This window comes from Rattus rattus, chromosome 9 (assembly GCF_011064425.1).
Source record: "Rattus rattus isolate New Zealand chromosome 9, Rrattus_CSIRO_v1, whole genome shotgun sequence".
NCBI classification, from domain to species: Eukaryota; Metazoa; Chordata; class Mammalia; order Rodentia; family Muridae; genus Rattus; species Rattus rattus.
The window spans coordinates 42,353,617-42,374,389 of record NC_046162.1 but is presented as its reverse complement, the minus strand read 5'-3'; the positions used below and the strand labels follow the sequence as shown (position 1 = coordinate 42,374,389).

Here is a 20,773-nt window from a genome sequence, read left to right as displayed (position 1 = left end):
CCTTCCGGAAGCCGCCAGGGGGTGGATGCGTAGTGGGACTGAGCGCAGGGCGGCTCAGCAAAGGCTCTCATTTCAGGCCCACACTGAGTGCACCCAGAGTCAAGAGCCCACGTGTGGAAGCGATCCTGTTCAGGTGAGCAAAGTCGTTTTAAGAGCCCGAGAGAGGGATGTGGAGAGCCTCTTGAGAGGGCGACTGCAGAAGTCAGGCTGCAGCTTCTGCAGTGTTCTTTCTGAGACTTTCAGCCTCTTTGGTCCTGTTAGCCAGGGTAACCGACACTTTGCTTGGGCGAAGGGGAATTGCACAAACTGCTCACACCATCTACTGTGGGACCTTGAATGCCCTCTCTTCGTCAGATTTTCAATCCTAAAGCACGGAAAGGGATTAAGCAAAGTCACCTTTTGCTTTTGCAGAATGTGGAAGAATGGCATTCAGTGATCTGCGCTATCACATCTAATAAAGAAAATGTAACCGTGGCCGCAGAGATCTCCATGGGCCACACTAAGCAGGTACTTGAGATTCAGATGCTGCAGCTTACTTTGCATCGTCCAATCCTTAGAGGACCTATCCTCTAAGAAAGGATGGTAGTATCTGAAATGCGCCATTCAAAATAAATCATTCGATTGACCTTCTGTCCCAAACTGCTCTTAGCAAGTTACATAGTAGGGACTTGAATCCTTTTCCATACTAAGGCACGTTGGAATTACCCGGGACTCCTCTTTGCAACATCCCTGTTTGTATCCCAGCAGCAAACCCTGCCATTGCACCTTCAGAATATGTATGAAATCACTTCTCGCTGTCCCTACTGAGAGTGTGGCTGTAATTCAGTTCACCGTCTCTAGCCTATTGCATAATCTTGGACATGCTCTCTTTCTCTTGGCTTTCCCCCAGCCAGTTCAAATAATTCTTCAAGAGCTGGAGAGATGGCTCAGCAGTTCAGAGCGTGCACTGCTCTTTCAGAGGATGTGGTTCTGCTCCTAGCACCCAAGTTGGGCAGCTCACAACTTGTAACTCCAGCTGTTGGAGGATCTAACTTACTCTCCTGGTCTCCACGCATATGTGCCCATACATGCATGTTGTTGTAAAAATATAAAAATAAAAGATGTATTGGTGGTCTTTTACCCCGCTGGGTCTACACCTCGGTGCCCCAAGATATCTGCTAGATATCTTGGCAGAAACACAGCCCAGCCGCACACTTTCCTACACTCAAACCCTTACATAAAAGAACACACAACACAATACTCTTAGATCCAATTGGTAAGATATAATTGCCCACTTAAACATACAATGCCCGGTACTATCCATCCCTTGAGAACATTAATAACAACCTGTAAATACACAGAGCAGAATCTTAACATCACCTGCCATCTTGTCCTGCCACGGCTTCTCCCTCTCTCCCTCCTCTTCTCTCTCCCCTAGTCTCCTCCTCTTCCTTCAAACTTCTCTCCCACCCATCCTTCCTTCTCCTCCAATGACAGGCATCTTTCTATCCTGTACCTGCCCCTCACCAGTACTTTACAAATTCAATGGAGAGGTGGCTCTGGTGAAGTCACCTGAGTTCTGAGTCCTTGACTAGGCTGCTGTCCTTGGGGCAGTGGAATTAGCATCAAAATACAGTAACTTCAGGGCAAACCACAACACCTGCACATATGTTTTTTAATGTATATGAGCACACGGTCAGTGTCCTCTGACACACCGGAAGTGGGCCTGGGATCTCTTTACAGATGGTTGTGAGTCACCTTGTGGTTGCTGGGAATTGAACTCAGGCCCTCTGGAAGAGCAGTCAGGGCTATTAACCTCTGAGCCGCCTCTCCAGCCCCCATGCACATTTTTTTTTTTTAAAGAAATAATTCGTGGGGTTGGGGATTTAGCTCAGTGGTAGAGCGCTTGCCTAGCAAGCGCAAGGCCCTGGGTTCGGTCCCCAGCTCTGGAAAAAAAAAAAAAAAAAAAGTAAAAAAAAAAAGAAATAATTCGTTTAGCATTAGACTGTGCTAGCTTCCTTTAAAAGCAAAAATCAGAAACCCCAAATGAACAGAAGCAGTGGACTTTGGAGTTGGATAAATTTAGGTTAAAATCCGTACTTCTTTACTGTGGTGCAAAGAATTACATGATCTGGTCTGTATTTGATTCTTCACCCTTTCTCTCCTGTCTCTTCCTTATCTGTCATTTCTAATTTTTAGCTTGCTAATGTTATTGTGGCCACTGGGCCTTTGTACTGTAGTTAATTTGCTTGACATTATTCAAATTTTATTTTCCTAGAGAAATTTTCCTATGAAGTGGGAACAAATGATCAAGTTTACCATTGTGCAGTGGTTGAGATGGAAGCAGTATGGTCTCAACTGAGCTAGGAGTGGGACGGAGGAGAAGGGGCGTGTACACAGCAGGGTCTTTTAAGATTGGCCAGAACTGACTGTGGATGGGGGTTGCGGCGTGAGGTCAAGTGTAAGAGAAAAGAAGTTGAGGGATGGGGGAATGACTACAGATTTGTTGCATGGATAGCTGGGTGGGTGCTGTGACCATTTATGAAAGCTAAAGGAATATTGGAGAAGGGATATATTTGAAGGGAAAGATGGTTGGAACTCTCTAGAACAATGAACTCATGTCTAAACTATGTTTTGTGTCCCCACATCCCAACTTTCCCCACCTTATAGTTACTAAGAGATATAAGTGAACTGCAGATCCTTGGTGAAATATCTTTCAACAAATCTCTCTATGAGGGGCTGAATGCAGAGAACCACAGGACAAAGGTAACGAAAGCCATTGTCACTTCTGGCCTTGTCTGCACTACCAACTGCCCTTGGGACCCCAAGCTTCTGCCTCAGTTTCTCTTTTGTGAAACAGGAACCAATAGTGGTGGGTGCTTAGTTTAAAAATCTATTGATTTTGAAAATAACTTAGGAAATAGTTAAAACATTTCCTATGCAAGAAGTTATTTTTGAGTACATAAGATGTCTTCCTAGTGTGCAACATTAGTGTCTGTTACAGGGTTGAGCAGGAGCATGCTCAGTGCCTAGTTCCTTTGTAGGACTTAGACCAAGCATTAGAAGTGTTGGAGTTCATTTTTCAAAAATGTGAACAAAGCCAAGCTGATGCCTGTGGTCTGGGCTAAACGTTCTCGTGCACATGGTCCTGCATGCTCATTCTTTTCCTTTTTAAATTTTACTCTATATGCATGGGTGTTTTGTCTGCCCCTGTGTCTTTGCGCCACATGTGTGCCTGGTCCCCACAGAAGGCAGAAGAGGGTGTTGGGGACTGGAGAGATGGCTCACTGTTTAAGAGTGTAGGCTGCTCTTGCTGAAGCCTGAGGTTCAGTTCCCAGCACCTACTTAGGGGCTCACATTCATCTCTGATTCCTGTTCGAGGATCTGTTCAGATCTCAGCAGGTTCCATGTGCACATGGTTCACAGATGCAGTCAAAATACTCGTAAATTAAATACATAAATCTAAAGGGGAAAGAAGAGGCCATTGGATACCCTAGAACTGGACGGATACCCTAGAACTGGAGGTACAGGTAGTTGTGAGCCTCCACATGGATACGGGGAACTGAACCCAGGTCTTCTTAGGAGAGCCCAAAGTGCTCGTAACCACTAAGCCATCTCTCCATCCCCTGAATTTTGTTATTTTTCTTTCCTTTCTTGTTTGTTTGTTTGAGGCAGGGTCTCTCTACATGTCCCTGGCTGTCCTGGAACTCACTGCTATAGACCAGGCTGCTTCAGGCTCACAGATATCCCCCTGCCTCTGCCTCCCAAGTGCTGGGATTAACATGCCCCTGTGCCTGCCTCTGCGTTTGAATTCTTGCTGACATTCGCCTCCCTGGATAAGCAGCTGCTTTGAGAGAGTGCAGGCTGCTCTTGCTAGAGACTGAGTGGTTCAGCACGAACTGTAAGCATTCAGTTAGGCATGGTCCCTCAGTATAGAAACAGTGGGAGACAGGACTGCTAAGCGTAACGATTCAATTGCTTTCTCTGGAAAAATCTTGTTTTCTTTTATACTGAAGATTTGTTAACTTATTTTGGGACAGGGTTTCTGAGTTCCGCACAGACCGGCCTAGAACTCTGGGTCCTCTTGTTGTGACCTCTTGGTGTTCAGGATTTCAGGTCTGCACCACCGCAGTGTCACGGGTATACTATGTCATATACATAGATGAACATGTGTGCGTCTTTCTGAAATGTCAGACTTTATTCAGTAACAATAAACTCACAAAATGTGATGGTTTTAGTAACAGCGATTAGCCGTCTTCAATCATCCCTGCTGCGGCAAACACAAGCTCTTTCTTTCCTTTCTTTTCTGTCTCCCCTTATTTTTAATCACACTGCCTAGATTTTTTTTTTTTAAAAAGTGTATTTTCATAAAGTAGTATCATTAAGCTGGAGGGAAAATATATACCTTCAGTCCCAGGCTTGAGGTGGGGGGCAACAATGCAGAGGCAGGCAGATCTCTGAGTTCCAGGCCAGCTGGGCTACAGAGTGAGTTCCAGGACAGCCAGGCTACACAGAGAAGCCCTGTCTCAAAATACCTAAATAAATAAACAAACAAGCAAACGATGTCATTGAAATCCAAGCCTAACAGAAAGGCACCAATTGAAACAATGACTCTTTCATCCTCCCCTTCCCCACAGCCTAGCCCTGTTTCCAAAGGCAGCTACTTCAACCATTTCTTAGATGCGTGTTCTTTTCTCTAAACTTGGTGCTCTGTGTGAAGTGGTTCCGGTGATGGGGGATGTACCATGATCTAGGATTCTAAATAGCCGTGTATCCAGTTGTCTTTGACTGACAAGTAAGGGGGAACTCCATGTTATACCACACCTGGGCCTGTTTAGAGAGAGGGGGAGGGAGGCACACTCCTGCTTTGATCCTTGTTTGATGGCCACACCTTACCCTGTGGCCAGCACAGAGTTGTCAAATCTTCAGTTGATCTAAATGTTGAGAATCCATCGTCAGACTTCACTTGAGAGTTTTTCAGAGTTTGGAATTTTGCAGACTAGCTGAGCTTCTGTAATGTGAAAATCCAAAAAACTGACTTACTCCAAACTCCTAAATGTTTTGAATGCCAGTATAATAGTTTAAAAAAAAAGGATCTGGGGGCCTGGAGAGATGGCTCAGTGGTTAAGAGCAGTGGCTACTCTTTGGGTGGGCCCAGCCCCCACTTGATCTTGATCTGATGCCCTCTTCTGTGAGCTCCAGGCTCACAAGTGCTGCACAGGTAAACTTACAGGTAAACACCCATACACATCAAGTTAGTTTTGAAAGTTTTAAATATGGCTTGGAATTTGGAGTAGGATGAATTTGGGAGTTTCGGGTGAGGGATATTCAACTAGTATCAACAAGGCAGGGAACAGGAAATTAGCAGGAAGAGTTTTCTTCACGTACCCTCCATTTTCAGGAAGGGACTTCCTGAAAGCTCCAAGGAGAGTCTTTCCATGCTTTTATAGTGCAGGGACGCCCTCTGTCACCAGCAAAGGATGCTCTTCTGGGATAGCTTTGGGTCACTTTGGGGAGAACCTGTGCATTTCAAAGGGGACAAAGGAAGAAGGCTTTGAGGACAGGGATGCTGTTTCCACTCCAGTCTGTCGTGTTGTGCCCCTGTCATCATGGGGCTCCCTTCATCCCTCAGCCTGGGTTCCAGAGTCCTGTCTCCCTTCCCCTACACTTCAATCCTTTGTCTCTCTGTTCCTGTCTCCCACTCTGGCTCTGTTGCTCTGTTCCCTCCCTACTTTCAAGGTCAGAACTTCGTCCTGTAAAGCTTGGCTTACCTGTAGGCTAAGTGTGGCCCAGAGGGCCAGTCCTGAGTCACTTACATTTATAACTTAGCCAGGAGAGGCCTCAACGGTGAGTTGAGTAACTGCCTACCCTGTATGGAAATCTCTCCAAAGCATGCCTGACCTTGGTGCCTATGTGCTGGCCTGAAGGGAACTCAGTATCTTGTAATAGGGAATTCATGATGACCCCCTGGTTCTGTGTCCTGGCCACATGCTCCCACTGCTACCCAGGAAGGACAGGTTCCGGTCAGGAGATGGTAGAGCTTTTCAGCGCTCAGGGTGAGAGAAGTGTTCTGAGCTAATGAGGTCCTTAGAAAATGACTGGAGATGATTTATAACAGAGGAGCCCTGCAATGCCATGGATGGATCCACTTTTGCACTTCCCAGTGTCCCTGAGGACTGCACTCAGCCTGGTGAACAGCAGGACAACCCGGCCAGACATTTCCTGTAGGAAAATGTATTGCCAAAGACTTTAGACATTTATACAAGATTTAAAAACATCTGTCAGACTTGAGTTGGAAAGGACTCAGATCATTTAAACAGGTCATCGCTTCAGAGACAGTAACACAGAGCAGTACAGCTGCTAGAGGATCTGTGTGCGGTGAGAGTGTTCTCAGACAAGGTCACGTCTCCTGATGACCTCGCTCATTTAGATCAGAGACCAGAATAGTTTCTTGTGAAATACTGTGGTCATTAGATGATTTTTAGGTGATGTAAAAGTGCTGTGTCAGGGGATGGTCAGCTTCTTGCTGTGTGTCGTCAGTCAGTCCTGATCAATATCCAGGTTGTTACCAAGTCCTTACCTTTTGCTCCTTAAAATAGCACGTGGAATCCCTTCCTCCTTTGAAACTTACTGACTTATTGGAACATCTTGTTATCCAGATCACCGTCATCTTCCTGAAGGAGGAGAAGCCACACTCCCTGCCTCTAATCATTGGCAGCAGTATCGGAGGCCTCCTGGTCCTGGTCGTGATCATAGCCATTCTGTTCAAGGTCAGTTCTGCTCTTTATGTCTGTAAGAAGGAGAAGGCACTGGGCTCTGCAATTGCTATCGGTACCTTTGAGGACAGCTAACCTCAGACCTAGTGCACCTACTCTGGCCTAGTGGTCTCTTTTCTTTCTTGTTGAAGCTATGTATCCTGTTTAGGCAAGTGAACCTGGCAAGCTCTCTGTGGGAAAAAAAAAGAACTGAATAGAATTTAGCAGTGCAATCCATAGCCACAGACCAGATCTCAGCAAGCCGGATTGAAGTGTTTGAGCACAGAGAGTTTGTTCCTAAGACATATCTGATTGTCACCCCCTTTAAAGTCCCTATCCCAGAGTCCACTCTCTTGAGGCCCTCTATGTCCTGGCCTCTGTCCCTCACACCCCTCCAGATCAGTTGAACCATTCCCTAAATAGGTTCACGACTCCCTATTGTGGCACCCAGCTACTCTTGCCAGGAGGGCCAGTTTCCACCCTCTCACCTCTCACACACGCTTCCGGGAAAGCTTAACTAGGCTCCTGCATGCTCTCTGCTGGCTTCTGTGCCAGGCCTGAGAGCTCCCTTCTGAAACCCTTACATTTGGCAGTCAGGACACCTCAGTGCCATTTCCCCCATTCCTAGATTCCGAGCGTCTAGATATGGGAGGTTGAGTGCAACCTTTATGTCTTCAGTATGGTGGGCTGTCCTGGATATGCTCCCAGGAAGAGGATTAGGTTCAGCAGGACCGAACCCATAGCACTCCCACTTGAAGGTGGCTCAAAGGACCTCAGGAGGTCAACTCTTGTTAGGGTATGGGCATCAGGAAGGCAGCCCGGAAGGGTCTGGGAGATTGGAGAAAGCTGGGGTAGGGAGGTGGTGGTGGTGGTGGTGGTGGTGGTGGTGGTGGTGGTGGTGGTGGTGGTGGTGGTGGTGGTGGTGGTGGTGGTGGTGGTGGTGGTGGTGGTAGAGCTTAAGCAGGAATCTAGAGGTGTTTAGCGACAGCCAGAAGACGGTTTCTAAAGCAGGTGGCTACCTCAGGTTGCTCATGAGGCTTCCCCCCCCCTTTGTTTCAGTGTGGCTTTTTCAAAAGAAAATATAAACAGCTGAACTTGGAGAGCGTAAGGAAGGCACAGCTGAAGGCTGACAGTCTGCTCGAAGATTAGCCCCTGCTTCCTCACCTGAAGGAGGGAGCTTGAGCCAGTCCGGAAGAAGCCCGGATGCCCCCTGTCGGGCTCCTTACTCTCTTTAGGACAATCTAGCAACATCAAACAAACTGTAGAGTGTTGTTCGTAGCCACACATTATCTCCACAGTGTCTGTGAATTGTGAAAAAGGGAAACTTGGGACATGCGGTAATAAATACATTTACCTTTACAGTAATGCCTTTAATGTGTACATGTTTCCCACAGTTTGCCATGCATTTTGATGACTGATAGACCAAAGTCTTATTCCTATTAAAAACATTAATTACATCTTTTTTTTGTTTTGTTTAAGACATAACCCTTGTTTGTATATAGCCCTGGCTGCCCTGGAACTCACTAGGTAGACCAGGATGGCCTTGAACTCACAGAAATCTGCCTGCCTCTGCCAACCTGAGTGCTAAGATTGAAGGGGGAGCACCATCATGCCCAACCTGATTCTTTTATATTCTTTCAAACAAAGATTATCTTATTTTTATGTAAGTATATGTGTCTGTGTATCTCTGTGTGTTTGTCCATGTGTATGTGTGAACTCAGAGATTTCCCTGCTTCTGCTTCCTGAGTGCTGGGGTTAAAGGCCTTCACCATCAACCTGGGCCCTTATCTGGGCAACTCACTGCACTCTTTTAAGTTGTTGTTGTTGTTGTTGTTGTTGTTGTTGTTGTTGTTGTGTTTGTTGACTGCAAGAGAGCAGAGGCTTCGGTGGCTTGGAAATATACTACCTTAAGGTAGATTTTTTCAGTTGGTTTCTTGGTTTTCAAGGTCCAGTAGCCCAACACAGGCTGAGGGCAGATTGGCCCGCTGTGTGCTGCTTCTGCCCAGGGCCCGGGGTGTGGCTGGACTAGTTCTGCCTGTTTAGAGCACTGAAAGACCCTGGCCTCTTGGAGTCTCTCCCCTGTCTTTCAGTTGTGAGGTCTGGTGTTCAGCCTGGAGTGCCAGCAGGGAGAGGCCCTCTTTGGTGGAACAGACTACTAACATTGTTCTTTTTTGTTTCCCAACTGGCTGTCAGCAACAACTGGGGGCTGACAGCTTGGAGAACTTTGCCTCCTGGATGTGGAATTCCCTCAGAGGATTGGCCTAAGGCTTCAATGACGAACCCACTAGGTCAAGGGTTCCGGCTTCCCTGTGTCACAGGCCTCTCTTTGGCCATCTGCTGAGCCCTTCTCAGTCTTTCTCCAAGCATTGTACTCCTAGAGTATTAGAAGAGAAAGGGTGACTTTCACAGTGAACACAACAGTCTATCTGCTACCAGTAATATTTTATGTGTTTTCTTTGTTATGTGTTTTCTCATCTGTCTATCCTTGTGTGTTTTATTTTTTCATTAAAATTTGTTTGGTGTTGAGCCTTGTTTTTATGGGTTTTTTTCTTTTTGTAAGATCTTATGTAGCCCAGGCTAGACTCGGTTAAATGAGGATTGATAGAAGGCCTCAGTGTCATAGAGACAGAATTCCTATGGGACTGCAGATGACTTTGCTCAGTTTCATGGGTCAGTACAGAAAGGAATGTCTCTAGAGAGACTGTCTCTCTTTGGGCAGAAAATATCAGGAAAAAGACAGACTATAGGAGAGACATGTAGGCCATGGCTGTAACAATTTCCTCACCTGCCCATATAACAAGTAGTAGCCAGATCTCCCCACTGGAAGACCCCTCAGTTACGCGCAGGAGAGAGGCTTCCCCTTACTGTGTGGCTAATAAACACAGTCCCTCAGCTAAAGACTCCGGTCTCTTTCTGTCTTTTGTCTCTTATGCTACCTCAGAAACCTAACAAGGATGTCTTTGAACTCTTGATCCTCCTGCCTCTGGGTCTTGAGTGCTAGAATTACACTGTGTTCTATTGTGCCCAACTTTCTTTGTATATTTGTATCTTTAAAAAAAAAAATTTGTAGCCCAGGAGTGGTGGCACACGCCTTTAATCCCAGCACTCGTGAGGCAGAGGCAGCAGCATCTCTGAGTTTGAGTTCAGCTTGGTCTATAGAATGAGTTCTAGGACAGTCCAGACTACACAGTGAACCTTGTCTCAAAAAACAAAAACATTTATTTTTATTTTATGTGTATGAGGTTTTTGCGCGCGCGCGCGCGCACACACACACACACACACACACACACACACAGAAGCTAGAAGACATGAGATCCCCTAGAACTGGAAACATATGGTTGCTGGGAATTGAACCTGGGTCCTCTAGAAGAGCAACTGATACTCTTGGCTGCTGAACCCCTTCTCCAGCCCGCTTGATGTACACAGACATTTGTGAAGAGAAAAATATGTTAGAATATAATAATCAAAATACTTTTTTTTTCAGAATAAACCAATTTTTTTTTAACTCACAATCACAGTGCAGTTAGTTCAAGGAGGCCAAACGCTTGCCCAGTAACCCACACTACAAGCCTCAGTAAACATCTATAGTTAGCTCTCTTTCGTGGCCGTTCTGAAGCAATGGAGATGTTAGAAATAGAAGGGTCCACACGTGTAACTATCAACTATACAGACCCAATTTTACATTTCTCCAGCTTGAATTTCTTGATCTGATTAGACCATTTGCAGTCCTGCCCTGCCGCAGCACCTCGCTGAAGCCCTCACAGAGCTTGACTTTGCTCGGGTTCTGAGCACGCTCCAGAACTGCTTGACCTCTAGAGAGCAAGGCCCATGAGACTGCTGCTGGTCCTGTAGCTGGACTCCCTGAGGCTCCTGGTTAGTGACGTCAGACCTTCCAGGCTCAGCTTTACCACCTCCACTGAACCCCCACACCCCCAGTGGTGGTGTGGCCCAGGGTGTGGCCCACCGCAGAGCCCACAGCCACAGCAGCTGCAGTGGGAGCCATCTGGGCCATTCGGCCTGGCTGCCGAGGTGCTCTTCTGGGAGCAGCCCTCACCGGAGGGGCCCGGCTGGCCAGAGGAGTCACCCGGGAAGTGCTGCTTTGGCTTCCACACTGCATCCTAACTGCTTGAGGTCTCAGTGTTCAGAGAAGACAAACTGCTCAAAATACTTCTTAAATTTAGGCACAAAGATTTGCTAAGGCATTAAAACAGCAGGTCTCATGACTACCTTACGTTTAAAATAGCGATGAGCTTAAAATGCACTTAGACATGTTTCTAACAGGTATGAGGGGGGAAGTGTTATAATTTCATTGGTGACTGGATTATAGGTTCTATGGCCTACACCCACAGTCAGTGTTAAATTCCGGTCAGACCACAGTGGTTGAAAGAGATGGCTCATTGGCCCGTCTCAGCGGACTACCACTCAGCATGCTCTGGTCCCATTTGAGCAAGTGTGCTTTGTGTATCTTTTTTATTTGTTTGGTTTTCTGAGATGAGCATTTACTGTGTAGCTCAACCTGCTTGGAACTGGAAACCCTCCTGCCTCAGATTCCTGAGTGCTGGCTTACAGGACCATGGTACCACACCAGGCCTGAGGTTTGTGCCTCATGTGGCCTTATTTTTGTTTTAAGAAGAAAACTTGTCGGGGCTGGGGATTTAGCTCAGTGGTAGAGTGCTTACCTAGGAAGCGCAAGGCCCTGGGTTGGGTCCCCAGCTCCAAAAAAAAAAAAAAAAAAAAAAAAAAAAAAAAAAAAAGAAAACTTGTCCAAGGTCCTAAGTCTAGTGAATGGCGGAACCATTATTAAAGGAGGTGTGTGAGCTGGGTGTGCTGTGCTGGTACGTGTCCAGCGCTAGGGAGAGAAGCAGTCAGAGCCCTGTGAGTTCAAGGCCAGTCTGTTCTACATGGTAAATGTCAGCCCAGTCAGAGTTACATGGTGACACCTGTCTCAAAACAAAACAAAATGAAAAGTAGGTAAGACCAAAGTTTTTTTTTTTTTTTTTTTTTTTCCATAAAAGCCTCACTGTGGACGGGACAGCCCCAGACTGAAGTGATGTTTTTCAGTCCTGGATAATCCTGGGTGCAATTATTGAGGTCTGTTAGCTTCACCCCTGAGAGCAGCCAGTGTCCCTCAACATGGGACATTTGTGGTTTTGGCACACAGTCCAGGTGACGTAGACATCGCACGGTGTCAGGAGGCGGCTGTGCACGTCGGAGTCCTGGCTGACTTTAGCGGACGCTGTTGCAATCCTCCAGGAGAAGCCCACAGAAATGGTACTGGTCATTTCAGACCACACACCTCAGTGCAGAGGCTAACGGAAGCTCGTTCATTCGTCCCCGTACAGTTATACAAGCCTTAGTACTACCTATCTCACAGAGGTTGACTGGTAGTCATCACTCCCTATTCAGAGGATCTGGGCACAATTAGTGACAGCAAGCAAGAAATCAGTGAGCCCTCAATTGCCCAGATCCTGGTGGGGAATTCAGCGAAGGGGGCGTAAGCCTGATGGAGCTTGAAGCTTGAAGGACGAGGTGGGATCTGGCTGGGCACCTTCCCAGATGCTGGAACATGAAGAGCAAGAGAAAGTGGACGTGAACTGATTGGGTTGACGTGTGATTCTATGGGGGAATGTGAGGCGAGGACATAAAAATCTCGTGAAAAAGAAATCGCGTGAAAGGGTCCAGAGAGCCAGCCACAGATACCTTGATAGTTTGTGATAATTTCACACTCATTCTGAGCTTGTTACCACTCCAGACCAGTGGACCAGGAGCAGGAGTGGTTGTGAAAACCTTCACACAGGAAGAAATCCCTGCGGGGAGAAGAATGTTAATATCTCTTTAAAAGGCACCATGTTAGAGTCATCAGTGCCTTGTGGCTTTGGCTGACCCAAGGTTAAATCTTTGTCCTTTTTGTACTCAACTGGCAGTCACATCTTCGTTTGTTTGAGACAGGGTCTTTACAGCTCTGGCTGCCTGGAACTTTTTATGTAGGGCAGCTGGTCTTAGACTCTCAAAGAGCCTGCCTCTGCCTCCTGAGCGCTGGGATTAAGTGCATACATACATCACCACTCCCAGCCAGTCGTATGTGCTTCTAAGGGTTTGGTACCTTTGTGTAGTTTCTCCTCAGATCAGGTAAATAATAAATACCAACCTGTCAGTTAAGATGGCTTATGGCCACAGCATGAAGCTTCCTTTTCCTTCGTAGGTACAAATAAGCAAAAGAAAAATACAATCTCTGAGGGCTCAGTGAGTTGGCTCAGTGGGTAAGAGCATGAGGTGGGTGGGGGTGGGGGTTCCTGCAGGCTCTGTGGTTGGCAAAGAAAAGATCTGGGTGAGGTAAGAATGAAACTTGGTTCAGCCAACTATGTCAGCTGGTGCTGGGCAAACTTCTAGAGACTGACCCCAGATCATTTCTTTTAGCCTTATTAAGCACAGTACAATTTTGGGAAAAAAATTGGATGATGTTTAACTCAGTCCTGTGAATACGACAAAACTTAAGACATGTTTACATGGTCTGTCTATCTATCTATCTATCTATCTATCTATCTATCTATCTATCTATCTATCTATCTATCTATCTATTTTTGAGGCAGGGCTTCTCTGTGTCCTGACTGTCCTAGAACTCGATCTGTAGACCAGGTTTGTCCTGGAACTTAAGAGATCTGCCTGCCCGAGTGCTGGGATTAAAGGCATTCACCATCACTGCCAGGTGCATTGAAATTCTTTATAAACTACATCTGGCTTCTTTCATAAAGATGGGTACTGATGGCTGAGAAACAGTGCTCAAGATTTAGGGACTAGCGAGAATGACTGAGGTAAACACAATGCCTGTGGAAGTTAGAATTGGCCTAAGACAACAACGACATCTCTGAGGCTATTGTAAACACCAGTGACATCTCTCATAAGGATGGGTTTAGTGGACTTTGAAGCAATGCTCAAGATTTAGGGGGAAGGGATCTGGGATAAGCAAAGCATAAATTCTGGGGATACAGGTACAGTCCGGCTCTACAGAGAGCAGAGATCACCAGGCTGTAAACTATATTCTTCCCCACCATTCATGAGGAGAACTGGTAAACTTGCTTTGAGGATCATCCTTCCTCTGATGAGAGGAGCCTGCCTGTTTGACTTTTCCTGGCTTCTCCTGTGCTTATCTGTGTGCACAAAGACCTCCTGCCCTCTTCCAGGATGCTCACTGTGAAGCCTGACAACCTGAGATCGACTCCCTAGGATGTATATGGTGGGAAAGAGAACACATTCAACACATTCCTCCAACCTCCACATGCACGACACACACACACACACACACACACACACACACACACACACACACACACACACACAGAGAGAGAGAGAGACAGAGAGAGAGAGACAGAGAGAGAGAGAGAGAGAGACAGAGAGAATGTAAAAAAAAATAATGTAAAAATAATTTTCAAAAAGGGCAATCAAAAAAAAAAAATTTAAAAAAAAAAAAAAAAAAGTTCTTCTTCCATGGATCGGAAACACCTGTTATGAAATGTGTTGGTCCTAGCATAGTTTTCCCAGAGCAAGGGAAAACTGAAGAACAGACTGCCCTTGGCAAACCCTTCCATGTCATGCCTCTCCCACTCTGGGCCCTGGGCCTTCTAGGATACTCAGGACTGAAGGAGGGCTACATTACTGGTAGAGACCATTACCTAAGGTCACCTTCCAGTCTCCTTCCTCTTGCTCCCTCCCTCCTTTGGGGCTGGAAACAAACTCACTATGTGGAAGCAGCATCTAAACTTGTCTCCAAGATCTGAGTCATGTGAGATTAGTGCTTTGGTTTCAGTTTCCTTCCAGTCTATGAAGAACGGTTTTTTGAGATTGAATCTCTTAGGCCAGCAGGAGATTTTAATTCACTCTCCTTAATGCTGAAGTTAGGAGGAAATTTTGGAATTTGTGGGGATGTTACTGGCTACTCCCCTGCAGTCACCCCTTTGCAGCTGGTGTTTTTCTGCTGGACTCCTGGAAAAAAGGGAGCTTTTCTTTTTTCTTTAAAAGAAATATTTATCTATTTCATGTATATGAGTACACTGTAGCTATCTTCAGACACACTAGAAGAGGGCCTGGGTTGCCATTACAGATGGTTGTGAGCCACCATGTGGTTGTGGGAATCGAACTTAGGACCTCTGGAAGAGCAGAGCAGTCACTACTCTTAACCACCGAGCCATCTCTCCAGCCCTCTGAAAGGGGAGCTTTTCTTTCTTTTGTCCCTCTTCTTTTTTTTTTTTTTTTCTGACATTTATTTATTTTTTTTTTTTTCTTTTTTTCGGAGCTGGGGGATCGAACCCAGGGCCTTGTGCTTGCTAGGCAAGCGCTCTACCGCTGGGCTAAATCCCCAACCCCTTTTTCTGACATTTAAAAAAAAAATGTTTTGTTTCATGTGCATGGGTGTTTTTGCCTGCATGTATGTATGTGTGCTGTGTGTATGCCTGGTGCTTGCAGAAGTCAGAAGAGGGCGTGGTACTTTTTTTGAAACTGGAGTTATAGATGGTTGTAAGCCACCATTTTGTGTGCTGGGAATAAACCTGTGTCCTCTGTAAAAACAAGTATTCTTAACCGCTGAGTCATCTCTCCAATCCCCAGGAGCTTTCCTGACGGAAGGGCTAGTCTCCTGCCCCCCATGACAGCATACTTGTGGAAACCTGCATGAGAAGCTATGCAGTTCGGGGTGTGTTCAGATGGGGCAGAATGCAGAATGTTCTTTCCACATGGGAGCCTTCTGGAAAGAGTTGCATAAACTGTGATAAGTGGATACACTTGAAAGCAAGGCTGAGAAAGGAGTGCCCTGGCCTGCCTATGTTATCTCCATGGGAAAAGCCAAGCCAGGGAGGGTCTCGGCGCCTTCACGTGACCAGACATAATAGTCGTAAGTCATAACACCAGGTGTTCCCCAGGTGGGCCTGTAAGCGTCATCTCAGGTATCACTCACTTTAGTAATAAAAATTACAAGTGCCCAAGTGCCTCGAGCCCCTGATCATCCTCATTTTGGTCCATGGTCAGGGTGAGTCAACATTTTCTCCTCTATGACAGTAGGATTTGTAGTAGGGAGAGAGAGTGGTGAGGGAGATGTGCTGAAACCAGCACCCAGCTCCCAGCACCCAGCTCCCAGCGCCCAGCACCCAGCTCCCAGCGCCCAGCACCCAGCACCCAGCACCCAGCACCCAGCACCCAGTGCATTTCCTTGGTGTGGGGGAGGGTTCTGGGTGGTGTCACTGTAGTTTCTCTCCTTTTTAAGAGAATTCATTTGTATTTTCTGTACATTGGTGTTTTGCCTGCAAGTATGTCTATGTGAAAGTGTCAGATCTCCTGGAATGGGAGTTATAGGCAGTTGTGAGCTATCATGTAGGAACTGATCATTGAACCCTTGGAGGAGCAGCCAGCACTCTAAGCGCTGAGCCATCCCACCAGCCCTGTCACGATGGCTTCTATTGGAGACTGTCCCAGGACTAATAGCTGAGCAAGGTGGTACCAGAAACTGATCCAAACCACATGGAAAACAGACTTAAAGGTGCCAGGTCTTAGGAGAAAGGAGCTGATGGGAAAGCAGAGAGGCCTGTAAAATCTGTGTTCTCACTCCATTGCTACACAGTGGGTCTGAGCTCATCCAACCAGATGCAGGTTTGTGAAACAGAGAGGTGCTCTGGAGGCTAAGCCTGTCCTTGACCTCCAGAGACTATGCTCCTTGTAAAGAGGCATGGTGGGCACTCTGTACTCTGTGGAAGGAGGAATGAAAGGTGAAGAGAAGGCAAGGAGGGAACTTGAAGACTAGCTTCACCTCTGGCCCCTGGCATGACTCCAGGGGTGACATTTAGAGGCACTTGGTGGTACTCCTGTCTGCAGGAGCAGTGGGAATTTCTGCAGGTGTCTTGACTCCCTAACCCTGCGCAGTGTGGGGAGAATTCTTTCTCAGTGAGTACCTCTATACAACTGGGGAGTGAGACAGTGTCTGTGGGACCTTGTCCCCAGCGATGGCCTCCCTCCATAGTGACAAGACAGACACGGATGCTATACATTAAAGAGCCTTCCAAAGAACGTGAGCTGACAGCCCCAGTGAATGGTCCAGATCTTGCTTCGGGAAGTGTGATGTGGCCTTTGCAAGGACCTTTCTGGTGGGCTCACCAGATCCTTAAGCAACGGTAAGGGAGCACCTGGGTCTAGTTCAGACACAGAGGCTTACAAACAGTATGGTCACAGGTACATGTGACCTCTGAGTTATGGCAGTGATGGTTCTGTCCATTTAGGGGAGGTTTGGGGGGATTCCACTAGGTAAGGAAGGGATTACCAGGGCTCTGCAGGTATTGAATGCTCAGAAATTCTCATCACAACAGGAATAGCTCCATGGTGGCTACTTCCCCTTCAGATACTAGAGAGCCATGAGAGGGGAACACTGGGGTAGAGGCCGACAGAAAATAGGATGCCTTCAGCTTCCAGGGTTGTGACTGGGACCTGGTGGTAGGTCCAAATATGTTTAAAAGAAAGCAGGTCTGTTTAGTTATTTAATAAATATACAGAACTAGGGACAAAGTTCATTTTACCAGGGGATTGTGGGACTCCAAGACTCTTGACATGGAACTAGGTAAAATCAAAGAGAATTGTTCCTCAGAGCAGGTGAGAGCTAGGGTTAGGGCTTTCAGACAGTGTGAGCTTAGCATTTGCTAGGCCTCAGGTTTGAGTCCCAAAATTGAAGAGGGGGGGGGAAGAGGAGGAGGATGAAGAGGAGGAGGAAAAAGAAGAGGAGGAGGAAGAAGAGGGGAGGAGGAAGAAAGGAAGAAGTGAAGGAGGAGGGAGGGGAGGAGGGGGAGGAGGGGAGGAGGGGGAAGGAGGAGGGGAGGAGGAGAGTGTAGCAGGCATTAATTTTGGAAATGTCTTCAGACTTTTAATATCAGTGTGATGACCAGGGTACTTCTCTCCCCTTGGGGACACAGGGTACTAAATCTGAGCTTGTGGGCATGGTGAACTGGCCTCAGGATGTAGAGATGGAGTTCAGTTACTCTGGGGTACAACTTAGTTATATTTCCCCCCAAATTATTTTAACTAAACCACAGGGAGAAATATGATCCACACTATAATGTCAGATTCAGTCATCCACTTGAAACATTAGCTTCAGGAAGGCACCCCAACCCTGACTTTTTTTTTTTTTTTTTTTTTTTTTTTCTTTTTTTTTTGAGCTGGGGACCCAACCCAGGGCCTTGGCGCTTCCTAGGCAAGCGCTCTACCACTGAGCTAAATCCCCAACCCCCAACCCTGACTTCTTAAACAGACCCTGGTGTTTTATTCTTCTTTTAAACTTAAATTTGTATTATTGGTTGATTTATTTGTATGCGCATGTCACCCCTGTGCTGTGGCACATGTGTGGATGTCAGAAGACGACTATCAGGAACCCGTGTGCTCCTTCCACCATGTGCGGCCCAGGGACTGAACTCAAATCCTCAGACTTGGCAGAAGGCGTCTTTACCCCGAGCCATCCTGCTGTTGCCTTTTTTAGATGAAGTAAATTGATGTCATGACCAGCCAGTAGCTATAAGGAAGAGGCAACCCTTTCCTCTCTAAATACCCTGCAAGGTCCCTCAAGCTTCCGGAGAGTTCCATTAGAGGTTGCAGCCTGCTTTTAGCTATCCAGTGCTTGTGAAGGAGGGCACATTAGAGCAAAGCTTCTCTCTCTAACCCCAGAGTGGCCATTGTGACAGGTCAGAGGGCAGGAATCTGACATTCTGGCTTCTTTGTAGCATATAGTAGATTACTGGAGTTGTCAGTGTCAGAGACTTGGCTCTGCTGGAGCTAGCCTTGGCTACCTGTCCTCAATAAACCTAGTAGACAACTTATAGTGAAATCAGAGGATGATGTATTCAGTGAGGGTCAAGCAGAGAGATCCAGTAACCCCTAGCCTTCACCCGTGTCTCTAACAAGAGGTTTAAAGAATGCAGGAGGTATGTGTGGTCCTGCCTCCTCTAGTCTTGCTGTCTTTCCTGCAAGTAGCCTGAGAGGTTGTCAGAACTGTGTGAATTCTGTTCCTAGAAGACACCTGTAGCAGGCACCAGGCTTCAGCATTCTCTTTCTCCCAGCATGAGTCCCCTGGGAAGATGCTCTGAGAACCAGTTTCAATCTGATAGACTAAGGGAGGGCACAAGCATCTCTTTAGAATATCTTCCTGTCAGGACATTTACAGTAGGTGCCTGGTAAAGATTTGAGCAAGAATAGAAGAAGCAGCAGGTAGAAGCAGGTGTAGGTGCATGCCTGAAATCCCAGCGCTGAGGAAACTGAGGCAGGAGGGTCACAGGTTTGAAGCTGGCTTGGACTACATAGTAGGACACTAGACTTCTACTGCTAGACCCAATCTGGTGGGCTTTGCTCTGTGTCTTGGGGCCTTAGTACACAGCAGGGTGACTCCCAACAAATAGGCTCTAGCTGAAACCCGGGACCCCATTTGGGGAGTAGAGAGGCTCACTACAGGGACCTTTCTCTGGACCTCTTTTGTCCACCCCCCCATCCCCTCTCTGTGCACACCTGTGCATGCGCATATGTATATGCCGGTTCACTTATGTGTATGTGTGCAGGACGCCTGTGGGTTAGAAGCGAACATTGGGCATCTTCCTTTTTTGCTCTCTGCCTATTTCTTTGTGCCTCTCAATGAACCTTGAGCTCTTTCAGCTAGACTGGCTGCCCAGTGAACCCCCGGGAGTTGCTGTAAGAAGTCACACGCTCTTCCAAAGGCCCTAGTTAAACAGGAAGGAGAAATGTCATTTCTTCAAAAAGGTTTGGTTGGCCTTCAGTCTTGTTAACCCAAAAGCGCAGGCACAGCAAGGTCATTACTTGATGCTGGCGTCGTGCTGTAAGGGCTGTATACTCTGCTGGCTTCCCAGCAATAGGAAGAGAAGCGCTGTTCTCTCTGAGGGCAATTTTTAGTGGCTCTCTGTACCCTAGAGGAAGCTCTTAACAGGGCAAGATTGTCAGATATGGTATCCCTGTTTCTATGACACCATCTTGATGTTTCAGACAGCTGTGCTGTGGGCTATACTTTACGGACAAGTATTTCTCAGAGTATTTCTCAGATGAGATGAAACAGGGGGTTCTCACCAGCTCTTCAGCTCAGAACATCTACCGACTGTCCTACGTCACCAGCTTATGCTGGAGCAGAATTTCAGGGGGTGGGCATCTTCAAGGGTGTGGGATGGCTCCACGGTGGCTACTTCCCCTTCAACTACTAGAGAGCCATGAGAGAGGAAGACTGGGGTAGAGGCTGACAGAACACAGGACGCCTTCAGCTTCCAGGGTTGTGACTGGGACCTGGTGGTGGGTGTTTGAAAGAAAGCAGGCCTGTTTACTTATTTGATAAATATACAGAACTAGCAGGTAGCAAGCATGTTGCTGGGCCCGGAACATAGGATTATCCAAAGCAAGGCCCCCAACCTCTTGGAGCTTCTGGTCTTCTCTGGGGGCACAGCGCGCAAGTAAAGCAAAGTCATCTCAGGTACTGAAAGTGCTCTGCAGGGAGCCTGGCAGGGTGGAGCTCGCCTTTGATCACTTTGAGCACTTGGGACACAGGAGCACACAGATCTCTGCGAATTCCAGGACAGCCAGGACTAGTACACAGAGAAATCCTGTCTCAAAAAAAAAAAAAAAAAAAAATGCTGTGCAGGACTGAGTTGGGGTCATGGGACAGAGGTGATTGGAGTGGGGGTGGGGATTACTTTGAATGTATGAAAATAAACCTTTTTTGAGGAAGTGGTTGGGTTGAGCTTGAAAAATTATAACAACACATTGTTTCCAACACTTTTAAGAACAGAATACAGACCTCTGTTCCCCTTCCTAGAATGAATGGGAAATTCAAGGGCGAAGCCCAGGAAGTCGTTTTTATTTAAAAAAAAAAAAAAAAAAAAGTCATTCCTTCGCGTTGCAAAACTGGGCACCTGGTCCCTGAAACTTTTATTTTTGGAGAAGATCATACCTGGTGGACTTCAGAGTCTCTTTCAACTTCTGGAGTCTTGTCCATTCAGAGAATGAGCTTCCCATTGGGCAAGAGG

At 46.8% G+C, this 20,773-nt stretch overlaps 1 protein-coding gene and 1 pseudogene across 1 annotated transcript in view; one reads left to right on the top strand and one right to left on the bottom strand.

The window, feature by feature from the left end:
- Itgae (integrin subunit alpha E) overlaps positions 1-8,097 on the top strand; it is a 56,370-nt gene extending 48,273 nt beyond the window's left edge. Inside the window, exons 27-31 of the mRNA XM_032913455.1 lie at positions 77-133; positions 412-507; positions 2,650-2,745; positions 6,639-6,749; positions 7,794-8,097. Coding sequence (XP_032769346.1) covers positions 77-133; positions 412-507; positions 2,650-2,745; positions 6,639-6,749; positions 7,794-7,883 — 450 coding nt within the window. The 3' untranslated portion in view covers positions 7,884-8,097. The remainder of the gene's footprint in view (positions 1-76; positions 134-411; positions 508-2,649; positions 2,746-6,638; positions 6,750-7,793) is intronic.
- A 2,299-nt stretch (positions 8,098-10,396) lies between these two features.
- Positions 10,397-10,851, bottom strand: LOC116910286 (annotated as a pseudogene).
- Positions 10,852-20,773: the final 9,922 nt, after the last annotated feature.